Source organism: Balaenoptera musculus, chromosome 1 (assembly GCF_009873245.2).
Source record: "Balaenoptera musculus isolate JJ_BM4_2016_0621 chromosome 1, mBalMus1.pri.v3, whole genome shotgun sequence".
NCBI lineage: Eukaryota > Metazoa > Chordata > Mammalia > Artiodactyla > Balaenopteridae > Balaenoptera > Balaenoptera musculus.
The window spans coordinates 153,600,113-153,617,656 of record NC_045785.1 but is presented as its reverse complement, the minus strand read 5'-3'; the positions used below and the strand labels follow the sequence as shown (position 1 = coordinate 153,617,656).

At 47.7% G+C, this 17,544-nt stretch overlaps 1 protein-coding gene across 6 annotated transcripts in view; it reads left to right on the top strand.

Annotated features, from left to right (window-relative positions):
* Positions 1 to 8,925, top strand: part of C1H1orf116 (chromosome 1 C1orf116 homolog) — a 39,357-nt gene extending 30,432 nt beyond the window's left edge. For 5 of the 6 annotated variants that reach the window (XM_036828266.1, XM_036828304.1, XM_036828277.1 and 2 more), the window contains 3 exons: positions 1,669 to 1,854; positions 4,553 to 4,730; positions 6,117 to 8,925. In XM_036828266.1, coding sequence (XP_036684161.1) covers positions 1,669 to 1,854; positions 4,553 to 4,730; positions 6,117 to 7,684 — 1,932 coding nt within the window. In that variant the 3' untranslated portion in view covers positions 7,685 to 8,925. The remainder of the gene's footprint in view (positions 1 to 1,668; positions 1,855 to 4,552; positions 4,731 to 6,116) is intronic. The other variant, XM_036828313.1, reaches the window with a different exon arrangement.
* Positions 8,926 to 17,544: the final 8,619 nt, after the last annotated feature.

Here is a 17,544-nt window from a genome sequence, read left to right as displayed (position 1 = left end):
ATGTTGATTTATCACTGGGCTTCTTTGGTATCTCTGTCCTCTCTGGTTCTCCCTCTCTCTCCTGAGAGGCTCTGGACCCACGTGAACTACATGTGTCTTGCCCATAATGGATCTTCCCTCTTCCTTCCCCATTGTCCTGCCCCCTCCCTACCTGCCCCACTTGAAGGTCTCCTCCCAAGCAGGAGGGGAGCTCTGTGAGGCCTCGTGTTTGTCAGCTCTAGGTGGTTGGCGGACTGACTCACCCAGCACAGCCCAAACCTGACTTTGGCACTGGAAGCAATTATTGGCAGAGGCGAAAAAGACAACCTGCCCTGGAATCTAAACCTCAAGCCTCAAGATCTCAAATAAAAACCAGTTTTCCAGAACATTTTACCTAGTATTCAGAAGGTGGGAAAAATGGTAGAAAATAAAGCATGGCGTTGCGGGGAAAATATGGATTCAGAATCAGACAAAGTATACTCTAATTCTAGCTCTTCCCCCAGGTCCCTACTTGATCTTAGAACTGTCTTTTAATCTTAATTCTTCTAGAATTTCATTTTAGCATAGGAGAGTCACCTTTGGCCTTTCCAGCTCTGGTGGAGTTTTTCCCACAAACAGGAATATGAAAATCCCTGGGATTTCCTGAAGGGAGATGGCACTACCTTCCTTTGCTATTTCTATTGGCACAATGAACTTGAAACTGTTCTTTCCCTATGAGTTGGAGTTGGGAGAAAGCTACCTAGGACATTGCTCTTGTTCATTTGACACAGATTAGGGAATCTCATTGGGAATAAGTGCAACATCAGGAGGGTGATACACAAGAGGGAAGCTGGGTTTGTGTTAACCACTGGGGTGCCACGCACATCCCTCCCGGACTAGGGGGATGACGGTGGCTGGGGTGGGGGTCGTTGTGATGGTGCTGACGATGTGGCTATGGTAGCAGCTGACAGTTACAGGGCCGTGCACTGCACAAAGTGTTTTACATGGAGTATTTCATTCTATAGTCACGAAAACCCTTTAAGGTAGGTACTATTACGGGCCCTGTTCCTTTTTTTAAAAAAAAAAGCTTTTATTTCCCTTGCTACAATCTACTTTGATCCGAGATGGATCTTGTCTTTTTCTTATTACAAAAACAGTAGTAGTTACTCATTTATACCTTAAGTGTTTGCTTACTTACTACCAACTAAACTGTGCTAACTGTTCTCATTTAGTCTTACTATTAACCCTATTTAATGAAGAAAAACAGATTCAAAGAGTAATTTGCCTCGTCACAACACTTTAAATGGTGGCACTGGAATTTGAACCCAGATCCAGCTACCTCCAGAACCCAAGCTTTAACCCCTGTAATATGTAGTGTTTCTAGTAATGAAAATGTAGGTTAAGCTCCCTGGTTCAGAGAAAAAAAACGTGACCAAGAGAAATGATGGAATCTCTTTTCTGACTAGACTGCTTCTCCACCACCTAAGTCTGACGTTCTGCATGTATGTAAGGCAGCTTATGTGTCCTTACATGTCCAGCTTATGTGTCCCCCTGCAGGCTGGGGGTTTGGGTTTGGGGCATGGCTGAGCATGGCCCCTTCCAGCTCTCTGTTTGCTTGGTGTCCCTGCCGCCACGCTGCTCCAGGGCCTGGGCAGAGCCTCGCTGGAGCTTGGCTCAGCTCACACGTGGCTTTGATTCTTCTCTTTTCAGGCCCAGCCCGGGACATTCTTCGCTTCCCTTCGCTTCCCCTCTGAGAGCCCCTTTCACCACCCCTGCACCTTGCTTCAGGCGATGCCCGAGAGAGAGCTCTGGCCAGCAGGGCCTGGCTTGGAACCCGTGACCCGCATTGGCAGCTGCGACAGCATGATGAGCACCACCTCCACCCTCTCTGGACCTGTACGTACCCTCTGTCTGCAGCCTGGCCCGCTCTCCGCACCCCTGCCCTGCCCTGCCCTACCCACCACCATCCTGGCTCACTGCTCCTTGTCTTTCATCTTCCTCGTCAGGGAGTGAATCACACCGGTCGGTATTCTGCCTCTGAGTCACCCCTGGTTCTGCAGAGAATAGGGTGGGACAACCCCAGAGAGTAATAGGACAAATGAGAGTTTTTCCCAGTTTTCATTAGGTTGGGGGGTTTAACTGAGATGAGAGAGTGGGTCAGTGATCTGAGGTTACGGTGGAAACTAGAATGTAGATCCTTGTAGCACGTGGATTCCTGAAGTCCTCTGCAAAGAACAGCGTTACTTCTGTCTTTTACAAAGATCAAAGAGCACGGAGCAGTTAAGAGCCTGGGTTCTGGAGCCAAACAGATCTGGGTTCTCTACTTAACAAGCTCTATGACCTTGGGCAAATTACTGAATTTCTCTAAGCTTCAGTCTCAGTTTTAAGATGGGCATAATATTAATACCAAATTCATAGGGTTCTTGAGGCGAGTAAATGAAATGCATGTCAAGCACTTAGCACGTGCCTCTATGTAGAAAAGAAATAGCCTATCTGTAAGCAAAGACTGAGAATCTTCCAAAGTCACTGTGTTTAACTATTTGTGAGTGACATGTAATAAATTGTAATTTTTCTGGGCATGAATTTAAATCTCAATTCTTATAAGGTTGGTGTGACAGGGTAAATCTGCCCTATGTCCAAATGTAAGCATTCTTTTGTTATAGGTACTCATCACATACATAATAACCCTTGAGAATTTATACTTTATTGTTCTATATCCTATACATAGAGGTATTTGATAATTTAAGGATCGTAATGATCTCTACTGAATGTCAAAGATGTTTGATATAGTCGGTGAGTTTTGATATGTAAAAATGAAGTAGAAAATGCAGCACACAACACACAAAAAACCTAAAGTGCAGAGAATATGTAGATAATTTCTTTTTAACCCTAGATGATGGGGCCGCACACAGACCGCTTTCAGTTTCTGTTAAGCAGAGGCCAACATGAGTAGTTACATACCATTGGACACAGAATGTGACAGGAATTAAAGGTTTTCAAAGTGAATCATCCACAAAGGAGAAATTCAGAGTTGGAGTTTTGGAAGACTATTTTAGTAGGAAGAGGGCAGTAGAGAAGATTTTGTTTAGGGAACCTCTGGGGTCTGCATCGAGGCTTCCAAGGGCTGTATTCAGGACTTCCCTTTACAATGTAAGCGTCCCTCAATCAACTGACAGATGATTCTTTTTTTTTTTTATAAATTTATTTATTTATTTTTGGCTGTGTTGGGTCTTCGTTTCTGTGCGAGGGCTTTTCTCTAGTTGCGGCGAGCAGGGGCCACTCTTCATCGTGGTGCGCGGGCCTCTCACTATTGCGGCCTCTCGTCGCGGAGCACAGGCTCCAGACGCGCAGGCTCAGTAGTTGTGGCTCACGGGCCTAGTTGCTCCGCGGCATGTGGGATCTTCCCAGACCAGGGCTCGAACCCGTGTCCCGTGCATTAGCAGGCAGATTCTCAACCACTGCGCCACCAGGGAAGCCCTGACAGATGATTCTTTAAGGAGCCTGGGGAATTGGGGAAGTTATTCCAACAACCATCTCCCCTCCCCCTAAGATATTTTTAGGGCTTTCTCAAAATCTTTCCTGGCCATCTGAGTGGGTCTGGAAAATATATAACTCTGAAGTATCTCAAATATTAGGAAGAGGGGTAGAGACAGCAGGAAGGGACTCAGGCCAAATTTCCTATATTCCCATCTGCCCTTTTGGTTGTCCCTTCGACCTTCAACTTTGGAGAGTGATTATTCCATGGATCTTCCTGGCCTTGTAGAACATAGGCAGTAACCACCTGAAATGGCCTCACCTGTTCTCCCAAACACTCCTATGTGCTTTCTCGTAATGAAAATTATTTATTTTAATTTCTACTTAATATTTAATACTAAGTTGCTTTCCCCTCACCCCATACCAGTTTCTCCACCTTCCTCCCTTAAGTTAATATTTGTTTAAGAAATGCACACTTTTTTGAATGTTAGCCAGAGCCAAATGCTATCAAGAAAGTAAATACACGAGGGAAAAAAAAATACTGTATGGAATGCATTTCAAAGTCAAGTATAAATTATTTAGTAAATTTATCTGTGACTAGTCATGCCACTGTTCCCATTGGCCTGGCAGCGAGTAGTTGGCTGTCTTTCCTGTTTGTCCTCATACTGTCCTTGACATGCCAGATCAAGAATGCAGAAGTACTTTGAAAAGTTAAAAGCAATACCATTCAAGTTCAAGGTCAAATCATTATGTTGCCCATACAGTTTAGAACAACATTGGAGACATGCGAAATGAGATACTTGATATAGGTCACACAGAGGAAGTGGAATTAGAACCTGGGTCTGCTTCTGATCTTTGCCCCTAAGCATTCCACCCAGGAGTGAACAAAAGAAAGGTCATTTGCCATCTGCCTGCCCGGCTGGGTGCTAGTGGGACAGCAGCCCAACAGTCTCTGCCCTCCTTGGTGCCTGCAGTTTCAGGAAGCAGCTCCAGCAGGTCTGCAGAGTGGCATGATGGACAGGTTTCCAGCTCTTCAGCAGTCCTTCCCAATGCAGGGTGGTTCTCGGGCCCCGCCAGTTTCTGTGGAGCTACCTCTCACAGCGCCCTCTCTTCACTCTAGAGTGACAGCAACTACGACTTCCTGTCCGCTGAAGAGAAGGAGTGTCTGCTCTTCTTAGAAGAAACCATTGGCTCATTGGACACCGAGGCTGACAGTGGACTGTCCACTGACAAGTCTGGGCAAGCCACAACTCCCCGAGGTCCCCGAACACTGCCCACGACCCAGCCTGCCGCCCAGGGTAAGAGAGAGTGTCTAAAAAAATCAAAAAAGGGGACTTCCCTGGAGGTCCAGCGGTTAAGATTCTGTGCTTCCACTGCAGGGGGCACGGGTTCGATCCCAGGTCGGGGAACTAAGATCCCGCCTGCATGCTGTGAGGCAAAAAAAACACAAAAAATAAAAACCCCAAAAAAACAGTACATCCTCTGGCCACTCTCCATCTTGTCTGCCCTCTGCTCTAAGGGTCACGGGCAGAAGAAGGAGCAAATGTTCTCCTCTCCATTCTCGTGGCTGGAATAAAGCCTTGTCCCTGCAGGGAAGGGGAGGGATTGCCGACAAGCCAGCCTTCTACGTCTTTCTATGAAGTATCAGAGGCCTGGGAGGGAAAGGGGTTTGACCAGCACCCATCCTCTTATGGAGAAATTCTAAAGCAATATGACCACAGAGGTGGGGGAGAGATTCAGGGAGGGGTGGGTGGTTGGCTCTGGAAAAGCTAAGTCAGTCTGTGGAGCTTATCTGGGTGACCCAGAGGATGAGGCTGCAGGAGATAAGAAGAGGGAAGGGCTCCCTTAACTTCAGTGGGTGACGTCTCAAGGGCCTTGTGAGAGAGTGTGGAGTGGCGTTGAGGCTCAGTAGACGGGGAACAAGATGGCACGTAAGTGTGGCCATGAGTGCGGGGCCATATGTCCCAGGGTGAGGGGGGCATTTTACTCCTGAAGACAGTCCCATTGCTATCAGGACTGTGATCACTGATTCATTCGTTTAGCAAATATTGATTGACAATGTGTTAGACCCTCCCTGAGATAGAAGAGGAAGTGGGGACATGGGGCTTCCCCTGCTGCCTGGTGCTGATTTCCTGGTCCAGTGGGCCTGATACATGTGCTTACTCGCTGGAAGAAAAGAGCCCCTGTCACTCTGTGGTGCGGGGACAGCTGTGGCCATTACAGAATCATCCAGGTGCTTATAGAAAGTGAAGGCAGAAGAAGGCAGAAGCCTGGTCAGGCAAGAGCAAATCACTGTTGACAATGTTCATGCTCAATGCTCCCACTGGACTCAGTTACCTGAGAGCCCCAGGAGAGCTAGAGGGACTGTCCTGAACCCCAACCAACCCTGCGTCTGTAGAGGGTTAGGAAGAGCCTGAGTCAGGAACATGGATCTTGTCTGGGGCTGCCCTTTCCCCAGTCATCAGGAAACATTAATCCTTGGTTGGAGGGAAACTGCTAGTACTGATCTGTTAGTCTAAATGACATCCAAACAAGAGTGCTGCCCTTTAAGAGCAAAGAAACAACAAAAATCAAAACCCATCCATTGCTAACTAGAGATCAGAGTTTGGGAAGTGTTTTCTTTCCCCCGGCAGCAGGGTTCTCACCACGCACTCTTCTTTGCCTGTTTCTCCCGACCCTCACAGGACATCCGAAAGAAACTGTTCAGCAAGGAACAGAGCCAAAAAGAGTGACTCCATTCAGCTTGTCGCATCTGCCCGAGCCTCAAAGCCTGGGCCTCAGGTCTGGCTCCTACAGCCTCCCCAGAAATATCCACATCGGCAGAGACCAGATCCTCAGAAAAAGCACCACACAGACTAACAGCCACATCCCAGGGGCATCTGAGGGGCTTGTCCCGGGGCCTGAGAAAGAGCAGGTCAGCCAGAGCAGTGAGCCCCACCAGGCACCGACGGGCCCCCGGGACACGGCCCTTGATCTGGACAGGGCCTTCATCCCCCCACCAGAGGCCTTCCGGGACACCCAGCCAGAGCAGCGTGGGCAACACGACCTGCCCAGCCAGCCAGGGGAGCTGAGTCACGGGCCCCAGCTCCACACATCACTCAGCCTCCAGCAAAAAAGGGAGACCACTTCGGAGGCCATGTCCCAAAAAGCCAGTGAGGAAGGCTCGACAGGGGAACCTGGACAAGCTCGGCCTCCTCCAGCTGTGTCCTCGCAGAATGCAAAAGCTGAAGATGTTCCTGGCCCGTCAGGGGGGGATCCAAATGCCCGGCCGGCTCCCCTCACAGCCCCTAAGACACGGAAGCTGCCACCAAATATTGTTCTGAAGAGCAGCCGAGGTGGTTTCCACAGTGATCCCCAGAACCGGCTGTCTTGCCACTCGGAGGCTGGGCCTGGAGACTCGGGCCCCGCCTCGTCATCACTGCAGGAGCAGAGGAGAGCACGCAGGGAAGCGCTGGAGAAGCTGGGGCTGCCCCAGGACCAAGACGAGGCCAGCGCCCACTTAAGTAGGCCCTCCATCAGGCTCAGGGAGACTCGCACTCAGGCCCCCTCCCCGGCTCCGGCCCCGGCCCCGGCCCCGGCTCCGGCTCAGCCTGTGGTTCCAGCTCAGTTCTCAGCAGCGACAGGAAAGGCTGCAGCACCTGCACCAATGCGGGGACCTTCTCCAGTGCAAGCTCCGGGTCCGGCTCCAGCTCAGCCGTCTTCTCCAGGCAAGGTTTTGGTTCCCGCCCAGGAACCCACTCCAGGCAAAGTTCCAGCTGCCAAATCCATGCCAATTCCTATCCCTAAGGCCCCACAGGTAAATAGTCTCCTGACTCAGCCCAAGCCAGACTCTGGGCTGACTTTCCAGGAGAGCAGCATCTCTGGCCTGAGACAGATGAACTTCAAGTCCAACACGCTGGAGCGTTCAGGCGTGGGGCTGAGCAGCTACCTCTCAGCGGAGAAAGATCGCAGCCCCAAAACCAGCACCTCTCTGGGAAAAAGCTCCTTCTTGGACAAGATCTCACCCAACGTCTTGCGTAACTCCCGGCCGCGCCCGGCCTCCTTGGGCACCAGGAAGGACTTCGAGGGGATCCAGGTGGGCAAGTTGGCCGACCTGGAGCAGGAGCAGGGCTCCAAGCACCTGTCTTACCAAGGACAGAGCCGTGACAAGCTGCCTCGACCCCCCTGTGTCAGTGTCAAGATCTCCCCAAAAGGCGTGTCTGCTGAACACAGAAGGGAGGCTCTCAAGAAGCTGGGCCTGTTGAAGAAGTAGGCGCTGGCCACCAGCACCCCCACACAACCCCTCCCGTGCCCCGTCATTCGAGAAGAGACCCAGGGCTCCACTTAGTCTTCCCCACCTCACAAGTCAGGGGCCGGGCAGGGGTCTGCTTCTCTGCAGTGTCCTCTTCTCTCTGAGGGAGAGATTGGAGCACACATTTATATTCAGAGTGGCTGTACCAATGAGTGTCTGCGTGAACCATCCTGAAGATGATTCCCACAGGAGGGTGTGTGTGTGTGCTATAGGCTGCGTCTATCACTGAAGCTATTTATATGACACAGAGTCATTGCTCAGAATTCCTCACTTGTTGGAAATTTTCTTATATCAGGTAGAGTTCAGCCAAGCCAGAACTGAGTGCAGAGGGGTGGCTAAGCCTGAGGAAAAAAAGTCAAATGGGACAATGGATGTACCCGTGACACTAGGCAAATGCAGGGTCACATGAAATGTGGGTCTCCCAGAACCCCTGCAGCGGGTGGAGACTGGCACAGACCTTGCTGGATTCCCCTCTCACTTCTGGCCTCCTGGATAGGGGCCTGCGGCCAAGAGGAGTTGGTTTGTTATCTCATCATCTGCTGCCTTCTCACTGTCCCTAGTCCCAAGGATCAGACACATCCCTGTCACTAAAAACTCTTGGTTGACTCATACCAGGAGAGCTCTTGCTGGCCTGAGAAGTCGGGATGAGTGCCCACACAGCACACCTGCACTGGGGAGGGCCTTGTCTGTGGGCTTGTTAAATTCAGTAATAAACTACGGTGGTCCCTGACTCTGATGTGCCTCTCCTTCCTGCTCCGGATCTCAGTCTGCACAGTGACCCCAGGGCTGGGCCAACAGTGAGATGGGAGCACAAGCCCAGAGGCTTTGTAAATACCAAGGGACTCTTACAGGCCTTTGTCTACACGACTGCAAGTTGTTTTTTGATTTCCTCAATTCCTATGGAAAATCAGCACAGTGCATTCTCTGCTAATTATTCATAGAATATCAGAGCTGGGAGGGGCCTTAGAGACACCCTAGTCCAACCCTGTTGGGGAAGGGAAGTGACTCATCTTGGTCACTCTGCTGAGATCAGAGCCGGAGCTCCTGATGCCGCTCCCATGCTGCATGCCCCTTCCCTCCAGCAGTGCCTTTGTCCCTCCACTCAGCACCCTAAGGAGTCACCAGCAAAGGTCCAAGCTTAAAGCTCTTCAAGATCTAAAGTGTCTCCTGAAACATCAGAGATTAAACGTTGTTCAGGATCATATTTAGTGTTGTGGGTTTTTACTTAGTTTGGGAAAGTAGCAATATAATAACTCATTTTTAATCCCAAATTCCCTGACCAAGTTGTGCAACTTGAGAACATGCTGGAAGAGCGTACTGTGGGTAGGTGGTGTGGGCTTGTGAATGCAAGCTTGGAGATCAGACATGGCTGGACGTGACCCCTGCTTCCCCTTAAGAAATGAATGTTATTCAGAGATGTGACCTGGTTGGAGTCCAAGGTGCCCAGATGTGAGGGGCAGATAAAGGGAACCGGGTTGAAAAAGTGCCCTTTAGGTCTGCTGAGTGTTTCTGGGCTGTGTCCTTAGGGACCCAGCACATCAAGGCTCAGTATCTCTGCAAGTGGAGAGGAGGTTAAGGTAAGGACAACAAATGGCTGCGCCCTCCTATGGCATGTGGGTTGTGGTTGTGACAGTTTCTGTGTACACTCTCACACACACACCCAAAAGCTGGTGCCTTGTTCCTGGCCCTGGGTGAGGACCTGGCCTGTCACAGCCAATAGGGTCACCCATGACTGTCTGAGCCACATCTTATCACAGACACCCCCCAGAGAGAGAAGACCCCCCCCCCTCCTGCAATACTGGTCCGACATGCTGTATTTGGTTGAACTGCTTCCCAAGACACGACCTAAAGAATGCTCACTTTATTATTTATTAATTTCCCTGATAAATAGGGAAACTTGGGGCCAGCTATAAAGTAAGACTTGGTAGGAATCTGGGGCCTTGGCATTAACACAAGCCTCACTAACACAGGTTGGTCAGGGGCACATCCTGTGAAATCCCACTCCCTGGTGAAGGCAATTTCTCTCTCAGACAAAGAGTTACACACAGCCTGCCTTCCTGCTCTCTATTCTCATCCTGCCTGCTTCCCCAAGTCACCCAATTTGAGATACTCTGTCCCCTTGTTATTTAAAGATACCATGCTTCCCCATGTCCTTGGCCTTCAAAGAGCATGCTTTGCTCTAAGGATGGTCTTTGGGATTCAAGAATAGGATAATAAATCCAAACCTGGTTGTCCTCATTTTGAAGAGGATCAAGGGGAGGTAGTGAGGACATCCACTGTCCTGAGTTGTATCCATCTTCTTGTTCCAGAAAGGACTGCTCTTCATTCAGCTTGAACTGATTGGGGGAGAGGTGAGAGTGGGGTCAGGGTTGTTCTTATCCCCTTTGAAGGATTTTGGGCAGAAATTTGGTTTTAAAAACCACAGTGACAACTCTACTTTCACATGGCCTTATTTCTCCGCTATCCCCTGCCTGCTGTAGTCTTGCTGCTGCTGGAAACAAACCATCTGCCAAATACAGGAGCTGGCCCCTCCTCAGCCTAGCCCAGTGAGGTCTGTGCCCTCAGATGCGTTGGCAGCCACTCCTCTGAATCACCACTCATATGCCACCCTGAGAGTTCTCCAGGCCCACGCACTATCCTACCCAGAGGTCAAGGGATGGACCCAGTCACCTCTTAGGTGGCCCTCTCCATAGTGGGAAGTGTGGTCTGACAGATGCCACCCTGGGGGTACGTAAGTGTGCAAAAGTTAGTGTTTATTCCATGGAAGAAGAGCAAGTGAAAGACTGGAGAGCAGGCCCTACTTGATGTTATGAGTTAGAGCTGGAGGTGAAGAATTTAAATATGTGTAAATATGTGAGATGAACCACTTCATCCTTGATCCATGATCATTTTGTAGGAAGAAAAGGATCATACTGTCAGAATACAAAGCTGTAGGTTCATAAACTAGAGAAGGAGGAGAGCCAGGGGGACGGGCAGGAGAAAGCACGTCCACCACAATCAGAATCTAAGAAAGAAGGCAGATACAGTGCTCCCATGCTCTTTTCTTCATGTGGGTGACTATGGAGCCTATAGATCTGGGCTCAGGTTACCTCCATCACTTACCAATCAGGGAACCATGGGGATGACACTTTAATTTTTGAACCTCAGAGTTCTCATCTGTAAAATGGGTATAATAATACCAGGCTATCAAGATTATTAAGATGAACAAGTGATACAAACAAAATCTAAAGCTTAGTGCTTGACATAGCATAGATAGCCAATAAATGACAGAATTATTCCTTCTGGGTCTTATTCCTTCCTTCTCAAAGGGAGCAAATGTAGACAGGGTTGGCAGCCAAGAGCTCACCCAGTTCAGCTCTGAAGAAATCAGAGAGAGCTTGCTGCAGATAAAAGTTCAAAGTAACAAGTAGGCTTTGGCATGCTCTCCAAGTGACTCAACTTCACCCAAGCCATGAGTCCCGGAATTTGAAAACAAAGGGATCAGAGTGAATATGGTGTTTCTGTCTCCGTGAAGGCTGAACCAGCTATTTCCACCTTCTCTATCCCCAAACCCAGATTGCCATTTATCATCAATCTCTTGTTGTCCATGACCATATAGTTTACTTCTGTTTGCTTCCTTTAACTTCTTTTTGCTGTGGTTCAGGGAACTATATGCTGCTCTATAGTTATTTATTTTTCAAATGGAGAAAAAGAATAAACATAACAGGAGGGAACTCTGGCTAAAAATCAGGAAGAGACAGAGGTTTCAAGATTCCTGGGTCATTTTCTAAAATAAGGTAGGCATCTTCCAGGAATGAACCAGGCATTCATTAGCAGGAGGCAAGAAGATATATTGGGTGAACTCTCCAAATCCTTCTGATATGAGGGCCCTATGAATTGCAGGAGTCATCGCCAATATCACCATCCCCACCACCACCATCATGACCATCACTGACTTAGCATACAAGTGAGGTAAAAATAGGTGATGTTCTAAATCCCAGCCATCGTTCCCTCTTGCTCATTGCCTACCTGGAGCATTGTCTTTATTCACCACTTGCCATGTATCCAGAGTTCAAAATAATCTGAAACGGATTCTTTTTAAAAAGCTCTGGACCAGGTGAGCTTTAGTGAGTCACTTCATCTCATTCATAAAATGGGGGGTTGGACTGGACTGGTCCATGCCAGCCTTGAAGTGTATGTTTCAATACATCCAAGCAATTTAATTAGGAAGACTAACACCCTGCCAAAAATAATCACAATGTAGTCTAAGCTAAAATACACCTCATAGAACCTAAGAGCTGGAAGGAAACTTTTAGGCTATCTAATCCAACCTCCCAGCTAAAGAGGAATTATGTCTATAAGTGGATATAAATAGTCAGAAAGATAGATGGGTGGATGGAGGGATGGATGGGTGGATGGAAGAGAGGAGAGGGAAGAGAGGATTGAGAACATATAGTGGCCAAGAGCACAGGCTTAGGAGTCAGGCTCTCTGCACCTCAGCTTCCTTTTCAGTTTATTTCTTTTTGATTCCTTTAACTTCCTTTGTCAGGGAACAGTATGCTGTCCTACAGTCACTTAGTTTAAAAATATAGTTTAAAAAAAGAGAACTTATAACAAGAATGAACCCCATGGAAGCAATAGAAATACTTACCTGTTACAGTTGTTATGAGCATAGAATCAAATGAGATAATACATATAAAAAGCACTTAGCACATTGCTCAATAAATGGACTCTATTAATGTTGTTATCATCATATACATATTTAATTCAGATACCAAATAGGTCCCCTTGAGGACTGGATTAATCCTAGCCTCCACCTAAATTCCTCAACCTGAAACAGTCAAAAGCCCTCACCATCAATCCTCCTGTGTTCCCTCTACATCCGTGGTGCTGCTTCTGGGCCTCCCCCGACCTGCCCACCCTTCCACCCCACACACCGCCCACCCCACAGCACCTTCACTGTCCCTAGAGCCCAGGCCTTTAATTGATTCCCAAGGGAAATCAAGTTGAAGCATTTTGTTGTTTTCTGAGTTTCTAACTGAAGATTGAGTGGGAGATGCCAAGGGACCGAACATGAGGCACAGAGCCTACCTCCACCTCTGTGTCACCCTTTTTTCCCTCTCTGTCCCTTCTGGTGTGTTAACAGCGCTCCCAGGAAGCTCTCACCTCCATCCACACTCAGGGCCCCTCATGCTCTGAGCATCTGCTGCAAGAGACTTTTCAAAATATTTCTTATCCATGAATAGGGGTGTCTCGTTGAAATGAGCTCTAGAGACTGCAGTGTTCTCTACCTCCTTATCTTCACCCTTGAAAGCTGGGGGTGGGCTGGGGCAGGGAGAGTCTACAACACAAGATGGCTTGTGACATCTACGCTTCCAACTCACACCGACCCCACTACATTCTTCCCAAGGGCTTCAGCAGGGCCTCCTTTGGATAGCTCCCTGCTCTGTGGATAAGCAGAGAAGTTTGGTCCTCTCTTCCAGTGACACCCCACCCTAGTTTTTCAGGCAGGGGCTCTTCTGTGTTAACCAAGGCCCCAGGTAGGTGTTGTGGGCTGTGGGAATGTCGTTTAGCTGGTTAGTTCAAATATGGTATCATTAGCATTTTAGGGTGATTTTGTTGACTTAAAAAAATTGAGAAGTATGCTTTATTTGGTGGACAAAACTGAGGACTTAAGCCCAGGAGGCAGCCTCTCAGGTAGCTCTGAGGGACTGCTCCAAAGAGGTAAGGGAGGGGCCAGGATATACAGGAGCTTTTGCTACAAAGACTGGGTAGTTGGAACACCAAAAGATTACTGTTAATTAAAGAGAACCAGACATCTCAAGTTAAGGAATTTAGCGCTTTTCTATGTATGGGAAGATGTAAGAGTCTGGACTCATTGATATCATTCCTTTGATATACACCTCAGCTCTCTGGGGCCAGTATCCTGTGCTTTCTCAACCTGAGTCTCCTCAGGGTGCATCACTGGGGGGCGGCCGCAGTGACTGACTGCTTGGTGGCGGGCATCCTGTTTCCATCGTGAGTCTCCTCAGGGCTCACCTTCAGGGGCGGCTGTCATGTGATGGCTTGATGGCTACAGCATCCTTTGTTTACTGATACGGCAGCAAAATTTTTCACTGAGACTTGAAATCAGGCACAATTCTAGACCCAATCTTCTGCCATCCCACCTCCACCTGGAGAGGCAGGGATTGTCCTGTGCCTCTGACATCACCCACTGGTAAGGCACATTCTCTGGTGGGCACCACGCCCTGAGCAGCAAGCCTTCTCCAAGAAGATGGAGTGACCACCAAGGTTTTGTTTATGTTTTTGTTTTTCTGCATTGGACTGGACTATCTCCCTGTGATTTATAATTGAAAATGTATATTTGGTCTTAATCCCCGTTTCTGGCACAGAGCTCCTAAAACCTTTGAAATTGCCTGTGATGAAAGCAATAAAGGTATCTTTCGTTGTGTTAATGAGGCGACTTTGGGAAAGCCCCTACAGAACCTATGAATGGGGGCTTGATCACCAGGGAAACCAACCGGGTGATTAGAAGTTCAGTCCCACTCCCTTCCCTCCCCCTCCACCCTATACCCATACCTCTGGGGAGGGGAGAGGAGCGGGAGACTGAGTTAAATTGCCAATGGCCAATGATTTAATCAATCGTGCCTGTACAATGAAGCCTTCATAGAAACTCAAAAGGATGGGGCTCGGAGAACTTCTGGGTTGGTGAACCAGAATGCTTCCATGTGCCACTGTGCCAGGCTCCAAACTCCACAAGGACAGAAGCTCCTTTGTTCAGAACCTTGCCCTATACATCTCTTCATCTGGCTGTTGATTCATATCCCTTAATATCCTTTGTAATAAACCTGTAATCTAGTGAGTAAACCGGTTTCCTGAGTTCAGTGAGCCACTCTAGCCAATGAATTGAACCTAAGGAGGAGGTCATGGGAACCTCTGACTTATAACCAGGGAGTCAGAAGCACAGGTGACAACCTGAGCTTGCGATTGGCATCAGAAGTAAAGAGCGATCTTGTGGGACTGAGCCCTCAACCTGTGGAATCTGATGCTGTATCAGGGTGGATAGTGTCAGGATTGGGTTGAACTGTAAGACACCCTGCTGGTGTTACACTGGAATTGGGTACCGGATCCTCCTCTCCATGCTGTTGCACTCATTTCTTGACCAGAAGATCAGGGCAGAATTCACAGCTTGAGGAATAACTCTCTAGACCTCCCCTCTGTGCTTTATGCCTCAGGTGCCTACTCCATCGCCACTTCAAACTCGACATGTCCAAACACAGACCCATGTGAGGGACCCCTCACCACATCTGACCCTTTTACAGTGTTCTCTATCTCAGGTAGCAGCTCTAGTATCCATCCAATCAGTCAAGCCAGAAACCAAAACATCACACATGACATCACCGTCAGAAATCAGTTACCAAATTATGATAATGTCACCTCCAAACATCATTCAAACCTGTCCTCTTTTCTTCTTTTCTGCTGCCACTGGAGCTGCACCAGTTTCCCCATCTCCCTCCTGGTCCACAGCAGCAGCTTCCCAAGTGTTCTCTTCACATCCGCTCAAGCCTCCCTCCAGTCCCACCCAGCAACCAGAATGGTCTTTCCATCTATAGTACATTTTCTTCCATGGAAGAGAAAAGAAACCCTAAGAAAATGCACATGAATCTGCACATGTATCTGCACATCTGTGCAAAAAGAAATACAGGAAGGGTAAACCAAAAACTAGTGCGATTGATACCTACAGAAGGTGGGTGGGAAGGCTGTGGAAAGAACAGAGGAATGGGAACACGGTCAGGAGCAGGGGGTGGTGGAGAGAACTTGGCTGAGTATGCCTTTCTGTATAGCTCAGATTTTCAAACCATGGTAATGTGTCACATATCCAGATAATGACTATATAAATAAATAAATAACAACCAGAATGTTTGTGTGTTTGAAGGAGGAGGGTGGAGGGATCCAAAATGGAATACAAACAGTCAAAAGTAAACCTAGGGCTTCCCTGGTGGTGCAGTGGTTGAGAATCTGCCTGCTAATGCAGGGGACACGGGTTCGAGCCCTGGTCTGGGAAGATCCCACATGCTGCGGAGCAACTAGGCCTGTGAGCCACAACTACTGAGCCTGCACGTCTGGAGTCTGTGCTCCACAACAAGAGAGGCCACGATAGTGAGAGGCCCGCGCATCGCGATGAAGAGTGGCCCTGCTTGCCGCAACTAGACGAAGCCCTCGCACAGAAACGAAGATCCAACAGAGCCAATAAATAAATAAATAAATAAATAAATAATAATTTAAAAAGTAAACCTAATTGTATTAAAAATGAGTAACATAACCACACTGAGGGGAGTGGGGAAGGGAAGAACTAATCTAAGTAAGGTTGAAAAATATGTATTTTTACCGTATGCTATCAAAGGCTAACGACAGATTCTATTTGATGAATGTGTTTTTCACGTTTACGGGTTAGCATTCTGAATTTATGTGTATTACTGGATTGAACAATAAGTACCTATATTATGTATAAAAGAACCCAGATTTCTCATTGTCTGAAAAGGGAAATAAGAAGAGAAACAAAATACTCTGAGACTATGCAAGTATCTCATTTCTCATCATACTTTCTTCCACTAATTTTGGCATCCATTAATGATACTTGCCTGCAACAATTATTACAATTACTACTGTGCTGTTTGCCCAATTGTCATTTTTCTATTTCTACCATTCCTTCTACATTTACTGTTTGGAATTTTATCCTTTACTTTGACTCTTTTGTCCTTTTGACATGCCCCTATAATTTTTTGACTACTTCCTTACTTTTTGCCACCACAGAATGTTTTAGGCCCATCTGTTCTTTCCCTGTCTTTACCCAGGAATTCCTCACCAAGGATTGATGGATCCTCTTTTTGGGAAATGATATTTGGAAACTAAGATCTGGGTGCTAGATGTGCCCATTGCTTCTAGACCCTCTCAGCAGAAAGAGCTAGGAAATATATGTATGAATATGTACACATACCTACACATATCTATATCTCGTCTACATTCATCTATCTGTAATATGTTAAAAATCATGAGTTCATACTGACACTGGGGCAGGAGATAGATGGGCCCCAGGCTGAGCAGCTGGACTTTGTCCCTTGTGGACAGATACTCCAAGACGAAGATAATAGTAGGGGGAGGAGAAGCTGAGCCCCTTCCCAGATAAGAGATAAGAGACCACATATTTCTCATTCTCAAGGTCAAGGAGACCTTCCTGACTACACATGCACAGAAAGGCTTCTCAGGGGTTAAAAATGTAGGAGCCGCCACCCCATAGTAGGTGATGTCAACCTACCCATAGGCCTTTTTGCTAGTATCCATCTTGGCTAAGAGATGCACGCGCATACACGGGAGGACCCTAAGATAAACCAAATACGAACTCAGAACCAGGCAGAGCAAGATGATTGGCCAAAGGAAACCCAGAAGAAATGCCCCATATAAGTGATTCAAACTACCACGAGGGTGTGACTCTTTCTCTGAGTCTGCCCATGTGTCTATCCACATGTACTCTTTTTCCTCCTAATAAACACTTTACTTTTTTCACTACTTTCTATCTCTTTGTGGAAATTTATTTCTACAAAGCTGATGGGCCATGGCCTTGTCACTGGCCGCTGGTCCCTGGTGGTCTAGTGGCTAGGATTCAGCACTCTAACTGCTGCAGTCTGACTTCAATCTCTGGCCATGGAACCAAAATCCTGCCTCAAGCCACTGCAGGCCAAGGCCACCTGAGATCAATACCTCCAATTCCAATCCAAAATCACAGGGTTTGTTCTAGTCTTCCTCACTTTCTTATTTATTTTTAATAAATGTCAAAAGGACAA